The sequence below is a fragment of the Coregonus clupeaformis genome, chromosome 8, assembly GCF_020615455.1.
Source record: "Coregonus clupeaformis isolate EN_2021a chromosome 8, ASM2061545v1, whole genome shotgun sequence".
Lineage (NCBI taxonomy): Eukaryota > Metazoa > Chordata > Actinopteri > Salmoniformes > Salmonidae > Coregonus > Coregonus clupeaformis.
In genome coordinates, this window is record NC_059199.1 from 15,746,007 (window position 1) to 15,764,481 (window position 18,475).

The 18,475-nt window shown below is 40.4% G+C and overlaps 2 protein-coding genes, 1 long non-coding RNA gene and 1 pseudogene across 3 annotated transcripts; all 4 read left to right on the forward strand.

The window, feature by feature from the left end:
- The first annotated feature begins 282 nt into the window (after window positions 1–282).
- LOC123491361 lies at window positions 283–725 on the forward strand. Its single transcript, XR_006661297.1, has 3 exons — window positions 283–368; window positions 534–568; window positions 664–725. It is a non-coding gene; the product is annotated as an uncharacterized LOC123491361 (long non-coding RNA).
- Window positions 726–2,575: 1,850 nt separating this feature from the next.
- LOC123491438 lies at window positions 2,576–4,445 on the forward strand. The gene is made up of 6 exons (XM_045222219.1): window positions 2,576–2,579; window positions 2,734–3,102; window positions 3,252–3,602; window positions 3,839–3,955; window positions 4,103–4,152; window positions 4,314–4,445. Exons 1-6 carry the CDS (start codon window positions 2,576–2,578, stop codon window positions 4,443–4,445), a joined length of 1,023 nt encoding a protein of 340 aa, XP_045078154.1.
- A 6,981-nt stretch (window positions 4,446–11,426) lies between these two features.
- Window positions 11,427–12,955, forward strand: LOC123491439 (annotated as a pseudogene).
- A 1,701-nt stretch (window positions 12,956–14,656) lies between these two features.
- Window positions 14,657–16,878, forward strand: LOC123491505. The gene is made up of 6 exons (XM_045222329.1): window positions 14,657–14,714; window positions 14,874–15,236; window positions 15,374–15,724; window positions 15,923–16,054; window positions 16,255–16,289; window positions 16,637–16,878. The coding sequence occupies exons 1-6, from the start codon at window positions 14,657–14,659 to the stop codon at window positions 16,775–16,777; spliced, it is 1,080 nt and encodes a 359-aa protein (XP_045078264.1). The 3' UTR covers window positions 16,778–16,878.
- The last annotated feature ends 1,597 nt before the right edge of the window (window positions 16,879–18,475 follow it).

The window sequence follows — 18,475 nt, forward strand, 5'->3', positions numbered from 1 at the left end:
TGAGAAAAAATACTTATTTATTCATAATTATTTCGATGTTATAGGGCACAACGGAGGTGAGGAAATACAGGAGTCATCTAAAGAGAGTGAATTTGTCTTTCTTTCTCATGTAGATAAAACATAATAATAATAATAAACAAATATGCAAAATGTTGAGGTCTGTCATTAAAGGTTCACCAAGTGATTTAATAACATGTCATCTAATAGGACATAGTAATGGAACTATCAGTCTAGCAGGAGAGGATGATGATGGAACCATGTACCTCCTCCCCTGGTTGTGATCCTGGGTGTTGTGACTGATGTTCTACTGATAGTCATCCTCATCCTGGTCCTCAAGATCATACGAGAGGCAAAAACACACAACACAGGTAGGAGCCCATTTCATGATAATATGGGACCTGTGAACTACACTTCAAATGTGGATGTTTTTCCCATGACATACTGTACAATGATGATCAGAAGAGTCAGTGTGTACACTAGAATGGAATGATCCGTTAATCCATTCTCTCGTCTCTCTTTTATATCATATTCAGGACCTGATTCTCAAAGACAACCACAAAATGATCAGGTAAATACTGTATCATTAAATACTGAAATATAAGCAATTCAGAAACTGTGAAAATTACAACTTTGGTCTTTGTCATGGTGTTTGCAAATCTACAGAACCAAGATCCAGATGAATTGAATTATGCTGCCCTGAATTTCACCTCCAAGAAGAGGAAGATGTAGAAGAGAGAAGGAGCTGGACCCCCATGTAGTGTATGCCGCTTTAAGATGACAAAGTGGAGGAGGATGGAAGAGGTGGAAAATTGGTTGGCCATATCTTTGAATACAAGTTTAAATCTAGCTCTATTGTATGTGTAGTTAAATTAAATGTATTGAAATGTCAATCAGTAAATATCTCTGTAGTGTTTTTGAGTTGTACAGCAGGGCCACTGTAGCTCTCAGTTAGGCCACACAGCTCAGTGGTACAGGGTGTGGTTAGAGAGGAGGAGTTAGAAGTCAAAACACAACTGTTTAATGGCCTCAGAGGAGTAGTTGCCTCTTTTGGCCTCTCTTAGCTTAGATCTATGTTGTGTGTGTTAGTGATTTGGTAAATGTTTTATAGGATGACCCTGAGGGGCAAAGTACCCAGCAGTAGACAATTGCATTGTATTGATCACTTCTAAAGACAAATAAAGAGATAAATCAAAATAGCCTTTGTAATGATGTTATACGCCCCTTAGTATTTCCTATCTTGGCTTTGCACTGATCAAAGCCCCCTATTCCGAGAAGGAGAATATGATTGGGGTCTGAGGTAGAGGAGGAGTGAGTGAGGTTATGCATCACTTCCTGTGGTGTGAGTGACAGGAAGGATCAGCTAAGTGTAGAGTGAAACCTGCTGAGGTGAACATCACTGGGTCTCTCATAGACTAACACTGGGGGATGAAATGTACCTTATGCTCTCTCTCTCTCTCTCTCTCTCTCTCTCTCTCTCTCTCTCTCTCTCTCTCTCTCTCTCTCTCTCTCTCTCTCTCTCTCTCGCTCTCTCGCTCTCTCGCTCTCTCTCTCTCTCAGTATTTCTCACCAGATTTCCAGTCCACCTGCCAACAGATAATATGGGCAAAATATTTGTGTGTAAGAGTAAATGCCTGGGTGAGGGCATGGGGGGGAGGGGGTTCTATTCACACCTCTCTTCAACTGTTCATCTGGACGGTAAACACCATACCCCTGCCCTTCAGTTAGATGTGCAAATAATGTCAAGAACACAAACAACAAGCTAAATGCATTTTACAAACCCTAAACTGTGCAGGGTTTCTTAAACTATGGGTCCAAAGTTATGAGAATACATCTATAATCACACACTAGTTCTTCTTACTTTGGGTCATTGGGGGTCGATTTTGGTCACGGGAGGAGAGTCAATTTCTCAGTTGGGTCTCGAGTTGAAAACGTTGAAGAACCCTAAAGCGTTCAACAAGAGGACAAAGTGCAGATAAAGATTGAACAAAGGTTTAAAATTAGTCGAACAAAAACACATATTATTCAAAGGTATTGCTGTTAAAACTAATATTAGTATTAATGTTGGAGGCTTATGATGAAAACCAAGAGCCAGAAATGCAGCTTTTATGCAGTGGTGGGTGAATTTACATTATGGATTACTTTAACCCTTGGGCTGGGCTGGGTTGGGGTTGTTAGTGTTAACAGCACTAGAGATCATTCACTGTTTCCTGTCCAAACATCAAAAGAGAAATCATTTCAGTAAATGTTTCATTTCTCTCAAAAAATAAACAGACGTATCAAGCCAATATTTGATTGTCTTGATCCAGTGACTCTGAATTGCTTTATAATGCCTTCTTAAAAAGTCGTTCCCGGGAAGCTCAAACTATGGTAAGCTAGAGGACACACTTCTAAGATTGTATTCAGCCAATAAAATCTTGTTTTAGTGTTCCCTCCTACTGTATGACGGCTACATGTAAAGTGGCATCATATATAAGGTGCATATAAAGTGTTCCACTGTCAGACCCACACACTATACAGTGCAGAAGGGACTAATGTTACAATGATGAATAGAGAAGTGTTTTTGTTTTACATCAACATGGGTGAGTGTAAGACATTTTAATTGAATTCCTTTTTAATAATTTGTAGTATGTAGTTTGAATATGATAAGTGAAGTGGGATATTCTGTGTGTAATGTGTAGAAATGGTTTATCCATGTCTTTGTCTTTGATCCATTTTGTTTGTTTGCTTTGACAGTTTGTGCTTTTACCAAACCAAACGTAATCCAACCAGACCATGTGATGGTTACTGAGCTGGGAGGCACTGTGACTCTCACTTGCTTTTGTCCCAACGTGTCAGTGACCAGGTTTGATTGGTTCAAGCAGAGTTTTGGACAGAAACCCCTCCGCATGGCATCATCTCTTTATGTTGGCCAAGACAGTTATTATTCCAACAACTTTATCAAGGACTTTACTGAGACCAAACGTTTGGGTGTGAGGAGAGGAGTCTACAGCTGTAACTTGACCATATCCAAGACAGAGCCAGGGGACTCAGCTACATACTATTGTTCCATTACAGCCATCTATGAGGTTACATTTGGAAAGGGAACTGTTTTAATTGTCAAAGGTAACACAATGTCTTTCTTCAATTTCAAATTGTGTGGCCCTGTATGTTGATATGTTCGTTCAACTGCTTCATCAAATGCTAGTGATGATTACATGGCTTTTCATGTTTTTCACCCACTTAGTCTTACTTTAGTTACTCACTCTCTTCAGACTCAGAGTCCAACAGCATGTCTGTGCTCCAGCAGCCTGTGTCTGAGTCAGTCCAGCCAGGAGACTCTGTGACTCTGAACTGTACAATACACACTGAGACCTGTGTAGGAGAACACAGTGTCTATTGGTTCAGACATGGCTCAGGGGAATCCCGTCCAGGAATCATTTACACCCATGGAAACAGTCTTGATCAGTGTGAGAAGTTCCCTAATGCTGGGTCTCCTACACAGAGCTGTGTCTACAACCTCCCCAAGAGGAACCTCAGCCTCTCTGATGCTGGGACTTACTACTGTGCTGTGGCCTCATGTGGGGAGATACTGTTTGGGAACGGGACCAAGCTGAACATTGACCGTAAGTGATACTTCTGACATTCTGTTATATTATAATCTATATAATCAATGTTATTTAGGTTGCAGGCAAGGTATCATTCATATACTTTTGTTTTTCTTTATCATTCAGATATCTTTGTATCTGAGAGAAGAAAGTATGACTCTCAGATCAGGCCGAGTCTTGTTGGTGTCTTAAACGTTGTCATGGCTTTATCCTTCAGTGTCTCAGTGTCTCTATCCCTATTTGATATTTCACAGATGGTTGTAAGGAGGACCATCTTCTGTTCATGTCCTTCCTGGGCGTAGCGTTGGGTCTGTGTGTCATCCTCATCATTGTCCTTACTTGCGTTCTGTACAAGATGAGCAAGTGCACAGGTAAGCAATATTATTGTGCAAGATACAGTATGCTTATCAATTGTTGGTGCAGTTACATTATTTGACATGTTTTGGTTAAAATTGGTCATAAAGGCTCTCCATTGATTGGTGATGATTATTATATTGATTAATGTGTTTTATTAAAAGGAACGCAACCTCAGCCAAGTGCTCCTGCAGTCCCCAGTCATCATAACCAGGTAACCTGACCTAACACTTTTTTAGCTGTTGCTGAATCAATGTATTTTTCCTTCAATCAAAATATGAAAATATGTGTTTTATTAGAAGGATTGTTTCACAATACCGCAATATTTAGTCTGATACCAAATATTTGGATTGACATTTTTGCTATTCCTCTCAGGATCAAGAGCCTGATACTCTCCATTACGCCGCTCTGAACGTCATCCACAAGAAACCAAAGGCCGGGAGACAGAGGAGAGACATGGAGAGAGACACTGTGTACTCTGGGGTGAGACGCCAAAACATGGACTGAAATGTCAACTTTTCCTCTTTAATAACTTGCATTGATTCTGTGTTCTCTACAATGTATGTATGTATGACTGTGGCTTTTTCATTGTAAAATACAATTACTTGTATTTTGTAAACCTCCTTTTTACATTGATATTTTTGTTCAATTTGGAACAAATAAAACATTCAAATGCTTTCATATACAGGTATTGTTTGATTTTCATTCATATTTTTATCCTTACATTTCTACAACACTTTCACCCACATATTCACTGTGCAACAACCATATCAAGCCTATGCTCAATGTAAAGAAGATGGTTGGCTGCATAATAACTGTAAATATGTATCTATTGCTGGTGTTTTAGCCTGTCAAGGTGTCTTATTTTAGCTGTATCCTGTTTCACAGCTCTCTGTGGTGTTCTGACTTCCCTAAATAGATTTTCCACTCACGTAAACTCAACTCTAACCCCCAGCAATGACCGTCAGTCCTCACCACACTCTCTTTTCACACACCATCAAAACCACAAACATCCATGTCACTGAGAGCACAACTCTCTCTCTCTCCATAAGAAAAGACTGAACTAAAAATAAACTTCTTATCTGAATATACTTTGAACAGAATTGATATGGTTGAATGACTGATTTTCAATATGACAATGTTCACATAGTAACTGAGCAGTTTTCACAAACTATTGACAAAATGTGAATATGTATAAGTGCACCTTGCAGGACTGCAATCCATTTGTCTTTCAACAGGGAGCAGCAGTGTACATGGAAGTCCCCATAACTGCCTCAACAGTAGATTTGGCAGCAACTTGTAGTTGTCAAAATGTTCAAAATGTTCACTAATTTGATGAAGTATCATAGACAACTTGCCTTCCTGTGATAGTTCATGTGTCTAGCCGAAATAGCAGTCAAACAAATGCCAAAAAAAGACAATGTGTGGCTATGAAGAATCTATAACAAGGTAATATAGTTATTAAATGCTTATTACACATCTATAACATGTTAGAAATAATTTCCAGTTGCTTTAAGTAGAAACCACCTAAAAAGCCAGGCAGTCATCATCACTGGATCATTACTACTAACCTCAACATAGTTATAATAAAGTGTAACTTAGTAACAAGGAGCAACAATCATTCAAAATGAAACAGGTAGTAGAGTGATCTGTATGATGAAGACAATGACTCATGTGTTTGAGTGTGTAGTTTTGTCATTGAGTTCCAGATAGTCTTTGCATAAGTAAACCTTTTTTTCAAGTCATATCTCCTCTGAAATGTCTTGACCTTCTTTTAGATGTGTTGATAACATGACTCTCACATCCACCAACACACAGCTAACAAGTTCACAGGTACTTGCGGTCTGCTCTAAGTACAAGGCCATATCTAGGCGTTGGTCAGGCCTGCTGGAATTGCACACACAGGACCCTCCTATCTGCTCTCTGTGTCTCTGTGGTTTTCAGCAGGATGTCTATCTGGTGTCAGTCTGTTGTTTTCACATTTGTTAATGTTGTTCATTTTCCTACTGAAAGCTAGCAGTCACAGCAAACCGGTTCTTTATCAACTTACTCGGATGTACATAGTTATCTGAAATCAGTTACAAACCACAAAGAACTGCTAATGAACTCCATGTGATCTCTCCGAGTTAAGCATCTTATGTTGCGTAATACAGAACCATCTATTCTATATCTATGGGCTCAGGGGGAGGGGCCATTTTATGATGATGTCATGGGAGAACTAGTATATTCTCAATCAGACAAGTGTTCTAGGACTACTGCAGGGTTCCAATAGAGACCAATAGAGGAGGATCCTCCTTCTGATAGATTGCCTCCTATGAGAACCTCACTAACCAGAGAGTGATGCAGAGTGGATAAAGTGTGTCATGTGTATTGGTTATGTTTTTATTTATTTTTATTTATTTCACCTTTATTTAACCAGGTAAACCAGTTGAGAACAAGTTCTCATTTACAACTGCAACCTGGCCAAGATAAAGCAAAGCAGTGCGATAAAAACAACAACACAGAGTTACATATAAAACAACACATAAAGGGGTAAAACAACACATAAAGTCAAAAATACAACAGAAAATATATATACAGTGTGTGCAAATGTAGCAAGTTATGGAGGTAAGGCAATAAATAGGCCATAGTGCAAAATAATTACAATTAGTATTAACACTGGAATGATAGATGTGCAAGAGGTGATGTGCGAATAGAGATACTGGGGTGCAAATGAGCAAAATAAATAACAATATGGGGATGAGGTAGTTGGGTGGGCTAATTTCAGATGGGCTGTGTACAGGTGCAGTGATCGGTAAGGTGCTCTGACAACTGATGCTTAAAGTTAGTGAGGGAGATAAGAGTCTCCAGCTTCAGAGATTTTTGCAGTTCGTTCCAGTCATTGGCAGCAGAGAACTGGAAAGAATGGCGGCCAAAGGAGGTGTTGGCTTTGGGGATGACCAGTGAGATATACCTGCTGGAGCACATACTACGGGTGGGCGTTGCTATGGTGACCAATGAGCTAAGATAAGGTGGGGATTTGCCTATCAGTGATTTATAGATGGCTTGGAGCCAGTCGGTTTGGCGACGAATATGTAGTGAGGACCAGCCAACAAGAGTGTACAGGTCACAGTGGTGGGTAGTGTATGGGGCTTTGGAGACAAAACGGATGGCACTGTGATAGAATACATCCAATTTGCTGAGTAGAGTGTTGGAGGCTATTTTGTAAATGACATTGCCGAAGTCAAGGATCGGCAGGATAGTCAGTTTTACGAGGGCATGTTTGGCAGCATGAGTGAAGGAGGCTTTGTTGCGAAATGGGAAGCCAATTCTAGATTTAACTTTGGATTGGATATGCTTAATATGAGTCTGGAAGGAGAGTTTACAGTCTAACCAGACACCTAGGTATTTGTAGTTGTCCACATACTCTAGGTCAGACCCGTCGAGAGTAGTGATTCTAGTCGGGTGGGCGGGTGCCAGCAGCGTTCGATTGAAGAGCATGCATTTAGTTTTACTTGTGTTTAAGAGCAGTTGGAGACTACGGAAGGAGTGTTGTATGGCATTGAATCTCGTTTGGAGGTTTGTTAACACAGTGTCCAATGATGGGCCAGATGTATACAAAATGGTGTCGTATGCGTAGAGGTGGATCTGAGAATCACCAGCAGCAAGAGCGACATCATTGATATACACAGAGAAAAGAGTCGGCCCGAGAATTTAACCCTGTGGCACCCCCATAGAGACTGTCATAGGTCCAGACAACAGGCCCTCCGATTTGACACATTTAACTCTATCTGAGAAGTAGTTGGTGAACCAGGCGAGGCAGTCATTTGAGAAACCAAGGCTATTTAGTCTGCCAATAAGAATGCGGTGGTTGACAGAGTCAAAAGCCTTGACCAGGTCGATGAAGACGTCTGCACAGTACTGTCTATTATCGATTGCGGTTATAATATCGTTTAGGACCTTGAGCGTGGCTGAGGTGCACCCATGACCAGCTCGGAAACCGGATTGCATAGCGGAGAAGGTACGGTGTGATTCGAAATGGACGGGGATCTGTTTGTTAACTTTGCTTTCAAAAACGTTTGAAAGGCAGGGCAGGATGGATATAGGTCTGTAACAGTTTGGATCTAGAGTGTCACCCCCTTTGAAGAGGGGGATGACCGCGGCAGCTTTCCAATCTCTGGGGATCTCAGACGTTATGAAAGAGAGGTTGAACAGGCTGGGGTGTCCAATCAGTCATGCAGTCGCAGGTGTTACACTTCAGTTAGTGCATGTTTATGTGAATGATAGGGAATGAGACCGACATACAATTTACTTCTTTCATTCGATCGTTGTTTATCCCATATACACTTCCACAGCTCTACTCCTTTTCACCCTTATACATTTACATGTTAGTCATTTAGAAGATGCTCTTATCCAGAGCAACTTACCGGAGCAAGTAGGGTTAAGTGCCTTGCGCAAGGCCACATCCATTGATTTTTCACCTAGTCGGCTCGGGGATTCGAACCAGCGACCTTTCGGTTACTGTCCCAATGCTCTTAACTGCAAGACAAGACATGTTCAATGTATAACAACCTTCCTATGGGTCATCTGGAGTACTGTAACCACTGAATGACCTGTTCAAAATAATAATAATTTTCTTTCAAATAATTTAGGTACACTTGGTTTTGCTGGTCTTCTGCAATGGAGGCAAGATAAATCAAGTGTAACTAAAGTAAGTATGAGGAAACAAATAGTCTACTCTTTTGACCCAGTGTTCTCCAGAGAGGTGAGAAAACTAATAGTCTACTATTTTGACCCAGGGTTCTCCAGAGAGGTGAGGAAACTAATAGTCTACTATTTTGACCCAGTGTTCTCCAGAGAGGTGAGAAAACTAATAGTCTACTATTTTGACCCAGTGTTCTCCAGAGAGGTGAGAAAACTAATAGTCTACTATTTTGACCCAGGGTTCTCCAGAGAGGTGAGAAAACCACAAACCACCAAACAAGTAAAACCTTCAAGACAGTTACTTACATTCTACAGCATCCTGTGTCTCAGTGAGTCCAGCCAGTAGACTGTGTGACTCTGTAGGGTGCAATAGACCACAAGACCATGGTCGTCTGAATCAGGCGTTAACAAAGAAGATTGAGTCCAGTTCAACCAATCACCCATTAGCCCATTGTTGAAGTGTGTTATACACATGGGTAGACTTTCTCCACCCAAGACGGTATATTCAAAGATGGTGTCACTGTTTATAATATTTATAATTCTCAAACAAATTGGTAAGATATATAACTTTACCAAGGACATCACTGGGACTAAAGGTCTGAGTGTGAAGAGAGGAGTTGACAGCTTTAACCTGAACATCTCCAAGACCCAGTTAGGGGACTCAGCTACATACTACTGCGGTGCTATTGAAGTGGGCAAAGTCAAATTTGGAGAAGGGGCTGTTTTGATTGTAAAGGTAACCTGACTTAGCTTTTTTGGGGGGGATTTTCATTTTGCATCCAAGAAATTCTAAATATGTAAGAAATTGTCGATAAATAAATCTAGCAGGCCAAAACAATTGATACAACATGATCTTAATATGTCACTCTTTTCAGATTTAGAGTCCAACAGCATGTCTGTTGCACAGTAGCCTTTGTCTGAGTCAGTCCAGCCAGGAGACTCTGTGACTCTAAACTGTACAATACACACTGAGACCTGTGTAGGAGAACACAGTGTCTATTGGTTCAGACATGGCTCAGGAGAATCCCGTCCAGGAATCATTTACACCCATGGAGACAGGCGTGATCAGCGTGAGAAGAGCTCTGAGTCTGGATCTCCTACACAGATCTTCGTCTACAACCTCCCCAAGAAGATCCTCAGCCTCTCTGATGCTGGGACTTAGCACTGTGCTGTGGCCTCATGTGGGGAGATACTGTTTGGGAACGGGACCAACCTAGATGTTGAGTGTGGTCACTCTGATCATCCACAGATGAGAATCCTTGTCCTTCTCTCCATCATAAGAACTGGAGTTCTCCTCTGCTGTCTGACCATCTTCATCATCATCTATACCACCAGGAAACAGATACATCTAATACATATTTCGATAGACTTTGGTTTTGCAGTAAATGTTGGAAATATCATCACTATGTTTTGGGAATGAGTATTTATTGAGATTACTGAGTTGTTTCCTATTGCATTTTTTAAATGAATGGCCTGTGACCTTGTATAAAAAGTTGTATGTCAGTTGATAAAATTGCTCTCCTGAAATCTCTGTATATGTTGCTTCTTTTAGCATCAATAAATATCAATTTAGACAACTGCTCCTGACTAAAATAGACTTGTTCCTTCTCTTGTGTTCTGTACATAGAGTATGTCTGTATGAATGTGTGCAGATGGCTTCTGCAGACACAACCTACTGATAAATGCTAAACCCACCCATGCTTGCACCCGCACAGTGAGATGTTCACAGGTACCTCCACACTGTGGTCTGCTGTGAGCACAAAACAAGGCCGTCTCTACGCTTTGGACAGGCCTGCTGGGCTTTTACATACCCTGTGTCTCTATGTGGTTTTCAGCAGGATGTCTATGTGGTGTCACTCTGTTTTCTCTCATTCTTTCATTGTTGTTCACAACCAAGACAATTAGCAACGCAGTCCACTTATATACTGTATGCCATGTAGCCTGTATCTTGTCACAAGATCATAGGTTTAATTAGTTCAAACTACAATAATTTGTTTACAGAGTTTAAAGTAGAACTTGTATCAATGTATGCTAGGCTACAGCCAAGAGGCCTGCCCCCCGAGGTACACCCCTACTAAACGCTCAACTAGTAGCCTACACTTGAGTTAGTACATGAATGACAGGGATAAGACTGACTTTCATTCTGTAGGTGTTTCCCCCACATACCCTCACAGTAATGCTCCACCCCTGTTCACCCCACATATCAGGATATGTTCTATGTATGACATCCTCCTATAGGTCATCAGGAGTACTGTCTGTAACAGTTGCATGGGGTGGAGGTACATTTATCTAAGGCACACAACTGAGTTTGACACCAAGAGCATACAGGTACATGTATGTGTAATGTATGCTTGAAAATGTACTGCATACTTACCAGATAACATTATAGTTTTAACCCACTTTACTGAAGGATATTCATATATTCTCTTTACGCCATGCCTGAGTATTGGACATCTTTGATTCAGCTGGTACCTAAAAAGAAAACTATACAATGTTTAAAAAATAATCAATTATCATCTAGACACCACAAAGTGTGTATGCTTCATCCACCCTCTACAAAATATCCTATACAGTAAGCATTGGTTGACTTTGCATGCATTATATGAGTGATTTTCAGTTACGAAGACCATGGTGGGCTGAATAAGGTGTTAACAAAAATGACGCGTCCAGTTCGACCAATCACCAATAACACCATAGTTGAAGTGTTGTCTACATGGAGGACTTTTTCCACTCAAGACACAGGTTGTGAAGAGGACATCTTCAAAGATGATCACACTGTGTCTGTTACTGGCACTTCTTGTAGAGATGGGTAAGTCCAACTTTTATATTTCTCTGCTTAAGGGATGTACGCTAAGTTACTATATTGATGCAATTCATAGATTTATATTTTTTGTATATAAAGGACTTGTGTAAGTAATGGATGATGTCTCTGTGTGTATTCTAGCTGCTGCACAATCCTCTGAAATTCATCTTGTTACAGCCAATGTTGGAGAGACAGTGACTTTGCAATGCTTCTATGGCAACCTGGCACTGTACTTTATGTGGTACAAGCAAACAATGGGTGACAATCCTCAAATCGTATCAACCTTTTACAAGTATAACAAGAATGCAACATTTTACCATTAATTTAAGAGTAACCCTCGCTTCTCAGTGCAAAGCGGTGAAAGAATGAATCACCTAAAGATCTCAGACGTTCAGCTCTCTGATTCAGCCACATATTACTGTGGGAACTCTTATGCCAACCAGGTGGAGTTTGGAGAAGGAGCCATTCTGATTGTGAAAGGTACAACATCTTAATTTAGAATGAAAGGAAATAGTAACTAATGTTCTGCAACTATAATCTTGAGGGCTTTTTCCACATTACGTTTTGGATACAATGGCTTAATTATGCTGTATTTGCATCATCAGATATTACTGTGTATGATTTCAACATTGTTAAGTTGGGACACCACATAGGGAACAGATTTACTGACTTATAAACCCTCTTGTCAGGATCAGGGTCCAGAAACATGTCTGTGCTCCAGCAGCCTGTGTTTGAGTCAGTCCAGCCAGGAGACTCTGTGACTCTGAACTGTACAATACACATTGAGACCTGTGTAGGACAACACAGTGTCTATTGGTTCAGACATGGCTCAGAAGAATCCCATCCAGGAATCATTTACACCCATGGAGACAGGAGTGATCAGTGTGAGAAGAGCCCTGATGCTGGGTCTCCTACACAGAGCTGTGTCTACAACCTCCCCAAGAGGAACCTCAACCTCTCTGATGCTGGGACTTACTACTGTGCTGTGGCCTCATGTGGGGAGATACTGTTTGGGAACGGGACCAAGCTGGACATTCAAAGTAGGTGATAATGCTTGCATCTTTTTATATATTTTACTAATCTACTGTGTAGAACATACATTTACTTGCTGTTCTGAGTGTCTTCTATCAATGTTTTAATCTCCACAGGCCATAGGGCAATATTACCATCTCTGGATGTATCTGTAGTGGAAGAAGGGGTTGTATCTTTATCTTTGGGGTGTTTCTTTGGGGTGTTTCTTTTCAGGACGCCTCTCTCTGACTACATGTCCAGCAGTCTCTTGTACGGATGCAGGGGTAAGTAGAATTCCTTACATTTTATATTACCGCAAAAATATGTTTGAAAATGTTCATTTTGAAAAATAACATATTGTAATACTTCCCCCTCCCCCCATTATAATTGTTTCTCACAGGCCCAAGATGCAGACAATCTCCATTACGTAGCTCTGAATCTGAGAAACAAGAAGAACAGGTCTGGAAGACAGAGAAGCCAAATGGAGGAACAGACAGTGTATGCTGGGATCAGACAGTAGAACTGGATGAATGAAACAGTCCAATGAATTAGCTTTTTATTAACTCTCACTTTATTAAAATGTTTAGCTGTATTACTGTAACTAATAATTACTGTAGCTACTTGAATTAAGTGCCTTGCTTCTCTGCCAAACTAATTTGAAATGGACTTGCTTGTGATGAGATCAATAAAGCATTAAGCAGCAGTCAAGACAAAGGAAGTTGAATGTATTTATTTAGGCCAACATCAGGCATCTTTAAAGGTGAAATATGCAGAAATCGCTAGGCCATTTCCTGGTTGCTAAAAATCTAATAGTTCGCCTAATTCCAGTTTATGTGACAAAACAAGCAATGCATAGTGTACAGAATCATTTGAAACATATTTTCAATAACCACAAATATTGTATTTTCAGCTGTTTAAAACTGGTGTACAAAACCGAAAGTAAAAGATGCAAAAACTAAACTTAATAACGGAAAGCTGAGAAATAGAGCCAATAGAACAGATCTACCGCTTCTTAGTCTTGCTTTCAATGAGAATGAAAGATCTATAACTCACATTTCTATGTGAATTTGGTCGGGTCGCACAAAAAGTTATACATTGTTGCTTTAAGAACTAGAAGCATAGAAATAGCGCACTTAGAACAGAACTACTGCTTCTTAGACTTGCATTAATTGAGAATGACACATCTATAACTCACATTTCTATTGGTCAGGTCGCCCAAAAAGTTACATATTGCAGCTTTAATTTGTAGTGTTAAACCGTTTTTTCTCTTCTCATGTCACTAACACGCCCTCAAACACACAGCAACCTATTTACAGTTACTCTGCGGTCTGTGAAGAACACAAGATGAGGATGTATCTGCTTTGTTAGGGCCTGCTGGCTTTGTACACAGGACCCTCTGCTCTCTCTCTCTCTCTCTCTCTCTCTCTCTCTCTCTCTCTCTCTCTCTCTCTCTCTCTCTCTCTCTCTGTGGTTTTCAGACGGATGTCTCAGAACTCTTAGCTCTCTCTCATACCGTAGGCTATACTACTTGCTCTTCAAGTTGACCATTTTAACAACAGTAAACCAACTCTTTTGATGAGGCAGCTTATCTATACATAGTCTACTGAAATCTGTGAAAAAACACAATGAGCTATTTATTAAATCATTTGACCTAGATCTGTAGTTCTTAGTCAAAAACAACACAGTGTTAACTGTGAAGTATTATCATCACCTATAGGCCTAGAGGAATCTGCCTCCTCAATAACAAAATCATGGGAAGGGATTCTATCCATCCAATCCAATCGAGTGTAAGTCCTGAATTAGATTTTTTTTTCCGTAGATGTTTTTTAGTGAGGTGAAGTGACTGTGTGGTGATAGAAGCCCTAGTGGATGACAGTGTCATTGCATGCACGTTCCCAACAAGTTCACAACTATGAGTGTCTTGACGTAGACAACAGTAGCTGTAGTGATAAAGAATAAGGGATGCCAAACTTGAATGATTATTACTAAATTTGTACTAAATATATAAGGATAAGAATATAGCTATAATAAAATGTTTGTGTGTCTGATTCAGTCCAACCACGAGACTCTGTGACTCTGTACAATGTGAAGAAGATTGTCGTAAGGGAATATGGCGTCAAAAAAAATGAAGCGTCCAGTTCGACCAATCATCTGTAACTCCATTGTTGAAGTGTTGTCTATATAGGTTAACTTTTTCCACTCAAGACAGGTTGTGAGGAGGATGACATCTTCAAAGAGGATCACACTGTTTCTGATATTTCCACTTCTTGTAGAGATGGGTAAGTCCAACTTTTATGTTTCTCTGCTTATGTGATGTCCGCCCTTGATTTGGATGCATGAGATATCACATGTAATACTTTACAGACACTTTGAATATTCTAAGTTGTATTTGGGGTATGTAACAGCAAATATGTTGTATTGTTCATGTTCTTTAATACATGTGGTAGCTGGTACTGAGTCCTCATCCATACTTCAGGACAGTGGACTCATATCAGCCAACGTTGGAGACGCCGTGATTGTGCACTGCTTCTATGAAGGCGACATGGCCATGCATTTCTCCTGGTACAAGCAACCCTTGAGAGATAAGCTTCAACTCTTATCAACCGTCTATAAGTTTGACAGGAACACAACATTTTACCATGAGTTTAAGGATAACCCTCGCTTCTCAGTGGAAAATGGCCAACAAAAGAATCACCTAAGGATCTCAGACATGCAGCTCTCTGATTCAGGCACATACTACTGTGGAAGTGCTTATGGCAACAAGGTGGAGTTTGGAGAAGGAGCCATTCTCATAGTAAAAGGTACGTTTTTGAAAAACTGAATTTACAGATATGAAGTGTAAATATGAGGTATTATCTAATATGATGAAATGTTGAGTTTGAAAACATTCTACAGTAATATTCTATAGATTCACTGGGTTTATTGAACTTCTTGTCAGGATCAGGGTCCTACAGCATGTCTGTGCTCCAGCAGCCTGTGTCTGAGTCAGTCCTCCCAGGAGACTCTGTGACTCTGAACTGTACAATACACACTGAGACCTGTGCAGGAGAACACAGTGTCTATTGGTTCAGACATGGCTCAGGAGAATCCCTTCCAGGAATCATTTACACCCATGGAGACAGAAGTGATCAGTGTGTGAAGAGCCCTGAGGCTGGGTCTCCTACACAGAGCTGTGTCTACAACCTCCCCAAGAGGAACCTCAGCCTCTCTGATGCTGGGACTTACTACTGTGCTGTGGCCTCATGTGGGGAGATACTGTTTGGGAACGGGACCAAGCTGGACATTCAAGGTAAAACCCACTTAATCTGTTAATGTCCCCAACAATACCGTATATTCGTGCAAACGGCCTACCTCCAAATGATCATATCCTTTTTTCTCAACAAGCTTTATAATAACACCATTAGCTTTTGATGCCATATTTTACTGTTTGATGATCTTCCTAACCACTCATGAATACAATATGAATTCCCTGATACCCTTTCCACAGTTCCAGAGCATGATCCTCCATTTGATCAGAGTCCTACTGTTCTGGCCTTGGTCGTCTCCAACATCGTTCTGGGGATAGTGACCCTTCTACTTGTCTGGGTGCTGTGCAAGACTCGTAACAGAGATAGCAGAGGTATTACTGTATATCTAATGTATCCAATGTATCTAATGTTATGCTTATGTATCTAATGTTTCATGCATCTCTATGCAATGTACATTCTGTAAATGTCAGTTAAATAACCAAAGCATTGTTAATTAACTACATGAGGTTAAAAAGAGATAGATTGTCATAAAAATAATAGCTGGCCTCCCTCTATTTCAATCTCTTTGAAGGGAGGACAGATGTCCCAACATCCCAGGGCAATCAGGTACATTTGTCAACATTTATAAATACAGTATATTTTCAAGAAACTGCCATTTAATTTTCCTTACAGCTTATATTCAGCTTATTTGTGCTTTTTATGTTATGAAGCTTTCTTGGAAGCAATAGGTCACTGTTCTAGATGTAGCCTACTGATCTTTGTGATCATTGTTAATTTTTCCATGGAACTTCTGCCTGTCACTCTTCCACTGACTGTCAGGTCATTGTAGTGTGTGTACAGTCTGAACAGTCCTGTCTTTTGTAGAGTGTTTTCTTCTACAGGAGAATTGAAACATTATGTAATAGATCATGCTATCATCATAATTTATTTTCTCATGGCTCCACCCCCCTCAGAATCAAGACAGTGATGTGTTGAACTATGCAGCTGTGAGTTTCACCCCCAAGAAGAACTCTTCCTCCTCTAGAAGAGCAAGAGAGAAGACCAGCAGAGAGGATGCAGTGTACTCTGAGGTCAGATACCTTCAGCAGCAGTGAGAGGTATCACCACTGTCACAAAGACTCCAAGAAGAACCATTTAACTATTTGTAGCCTAATGAAACTTTTAGTATCTGAAATTGGTATGGAATTTACAATGCAACAAAGAAACTGTTATTTTAACATAGTCCATATGCTAGATTTATATAATTATCCTATAATGCCTTAAATAGCCATAACTTTTTACAGCTTTTTATTGTAAGAAATTATCTGATAGACAATCCCATTTTTGCTCTATGACTGTGTTTTTAACATAATAAACCATTAATTGATACACTCCGTACATCTCTATTCTCTGTCTACAGTACATCTCTGCTACCACATATACAAATATACAATGTCATTAAAGGAATAGCAGTTTAGCTGAATATGTGTCAGGCTCCATCACACCATTAGAAATGGAGAAACACCAACACACATCTATTTCTTATCAAAGAAGAGGTGCCTTTTTATTTCACCTTTATTTAACCATGTTTAGTCTCGTTGATATACAAACACATTTTTCAGGAGATACCTTGTTCTCGCACACCATGAGAATCTCTCTGACTCCACATACCGAATAGATAGACATGTACAGTGGGGGAAAAAAAGTATTTAGTCAGCCACCAATTGTGCAAGTTCTCCCACTTAAAAAGATGAGAGAGGCCTGTAATTTTCATCATAGGTACACGTCAACTATGACAGACAAAATGAGAAAAAAAATCCAGCAAATCACATTGTAGGATCTTTAATGAATTTATTTGCAAATTATGGTGGAAAATAAGTATTTGGTCAATAACAAAAGTTTCTCAATACTTTGTTATATACCCTTTGTTGGCAATGACACAGGTCAAACGTTTTCTGTAAGTCTTCACGAGGTTTTCACACACTGTTGCTGGTATTTTGGCCCATTCCTCCATGCAGATCTCCTCTAGAGCAGTGATGTTTTGGGGCTGTCGCTGGGCAACACGGACTTTCAACTCCCTCCAAAGATTTTCTATGGGGTTGAGATCTGGAGACTGGCTAGGCCACTCCAGGACCTTGAAATGCTTCCTTCGTTGCCCGGGCAGTGTGTTTGGGATCATTGTCATGCTGAAAGACCCAGCCACGTTTCATCTTCAATGCCCTTGCTGATGGAAGGAGGTTTTCACTCAAAATCTCACGATACATGGCCCCATTCATTCTTTCCTTTACACTGATCAGTCGTCCTGGTCCCTTTGCAGAAAAACAGCCCCAAAGCATGATGTTTCCACCCCCATGCTTCACAGTAGGTGTGGTGTTCTTTGGATGCAACTCAGCATTCTTTGTCCTCCAAACACGACGAGTTGAGTTTTTACCAAAAAGTTATATTTTGGTTTCATCTGACCATATGACATTCATCCAAATGCACTCTAGCAAACTTCAGACGGGCCTGGACATGTACTGGCTTAAGCAGGGGGACACGTCTGGCACTGCAGGATTTGAGTCCCTGGTGGCGTAATGTGTTACTGATGGTAGGCTTTGTTACTTTGGTCCCAGCTCTCTGCAGGTCATTCACTAGGTCCCCCCGTGTGGTTCTGGGATTTTTGCTCACCGTTCTTGTGATCATTTTGACCCCTACGGGGTGAGATCTTGCGTGGAGCCCCAGATCGAGGGAGATTATCAGTGGTCTTGTATGTCTTCCATTTTCCTAATAATTGCTCCCACAGTTGATTTCTTCAAACCAAGCTGCTTACCTAT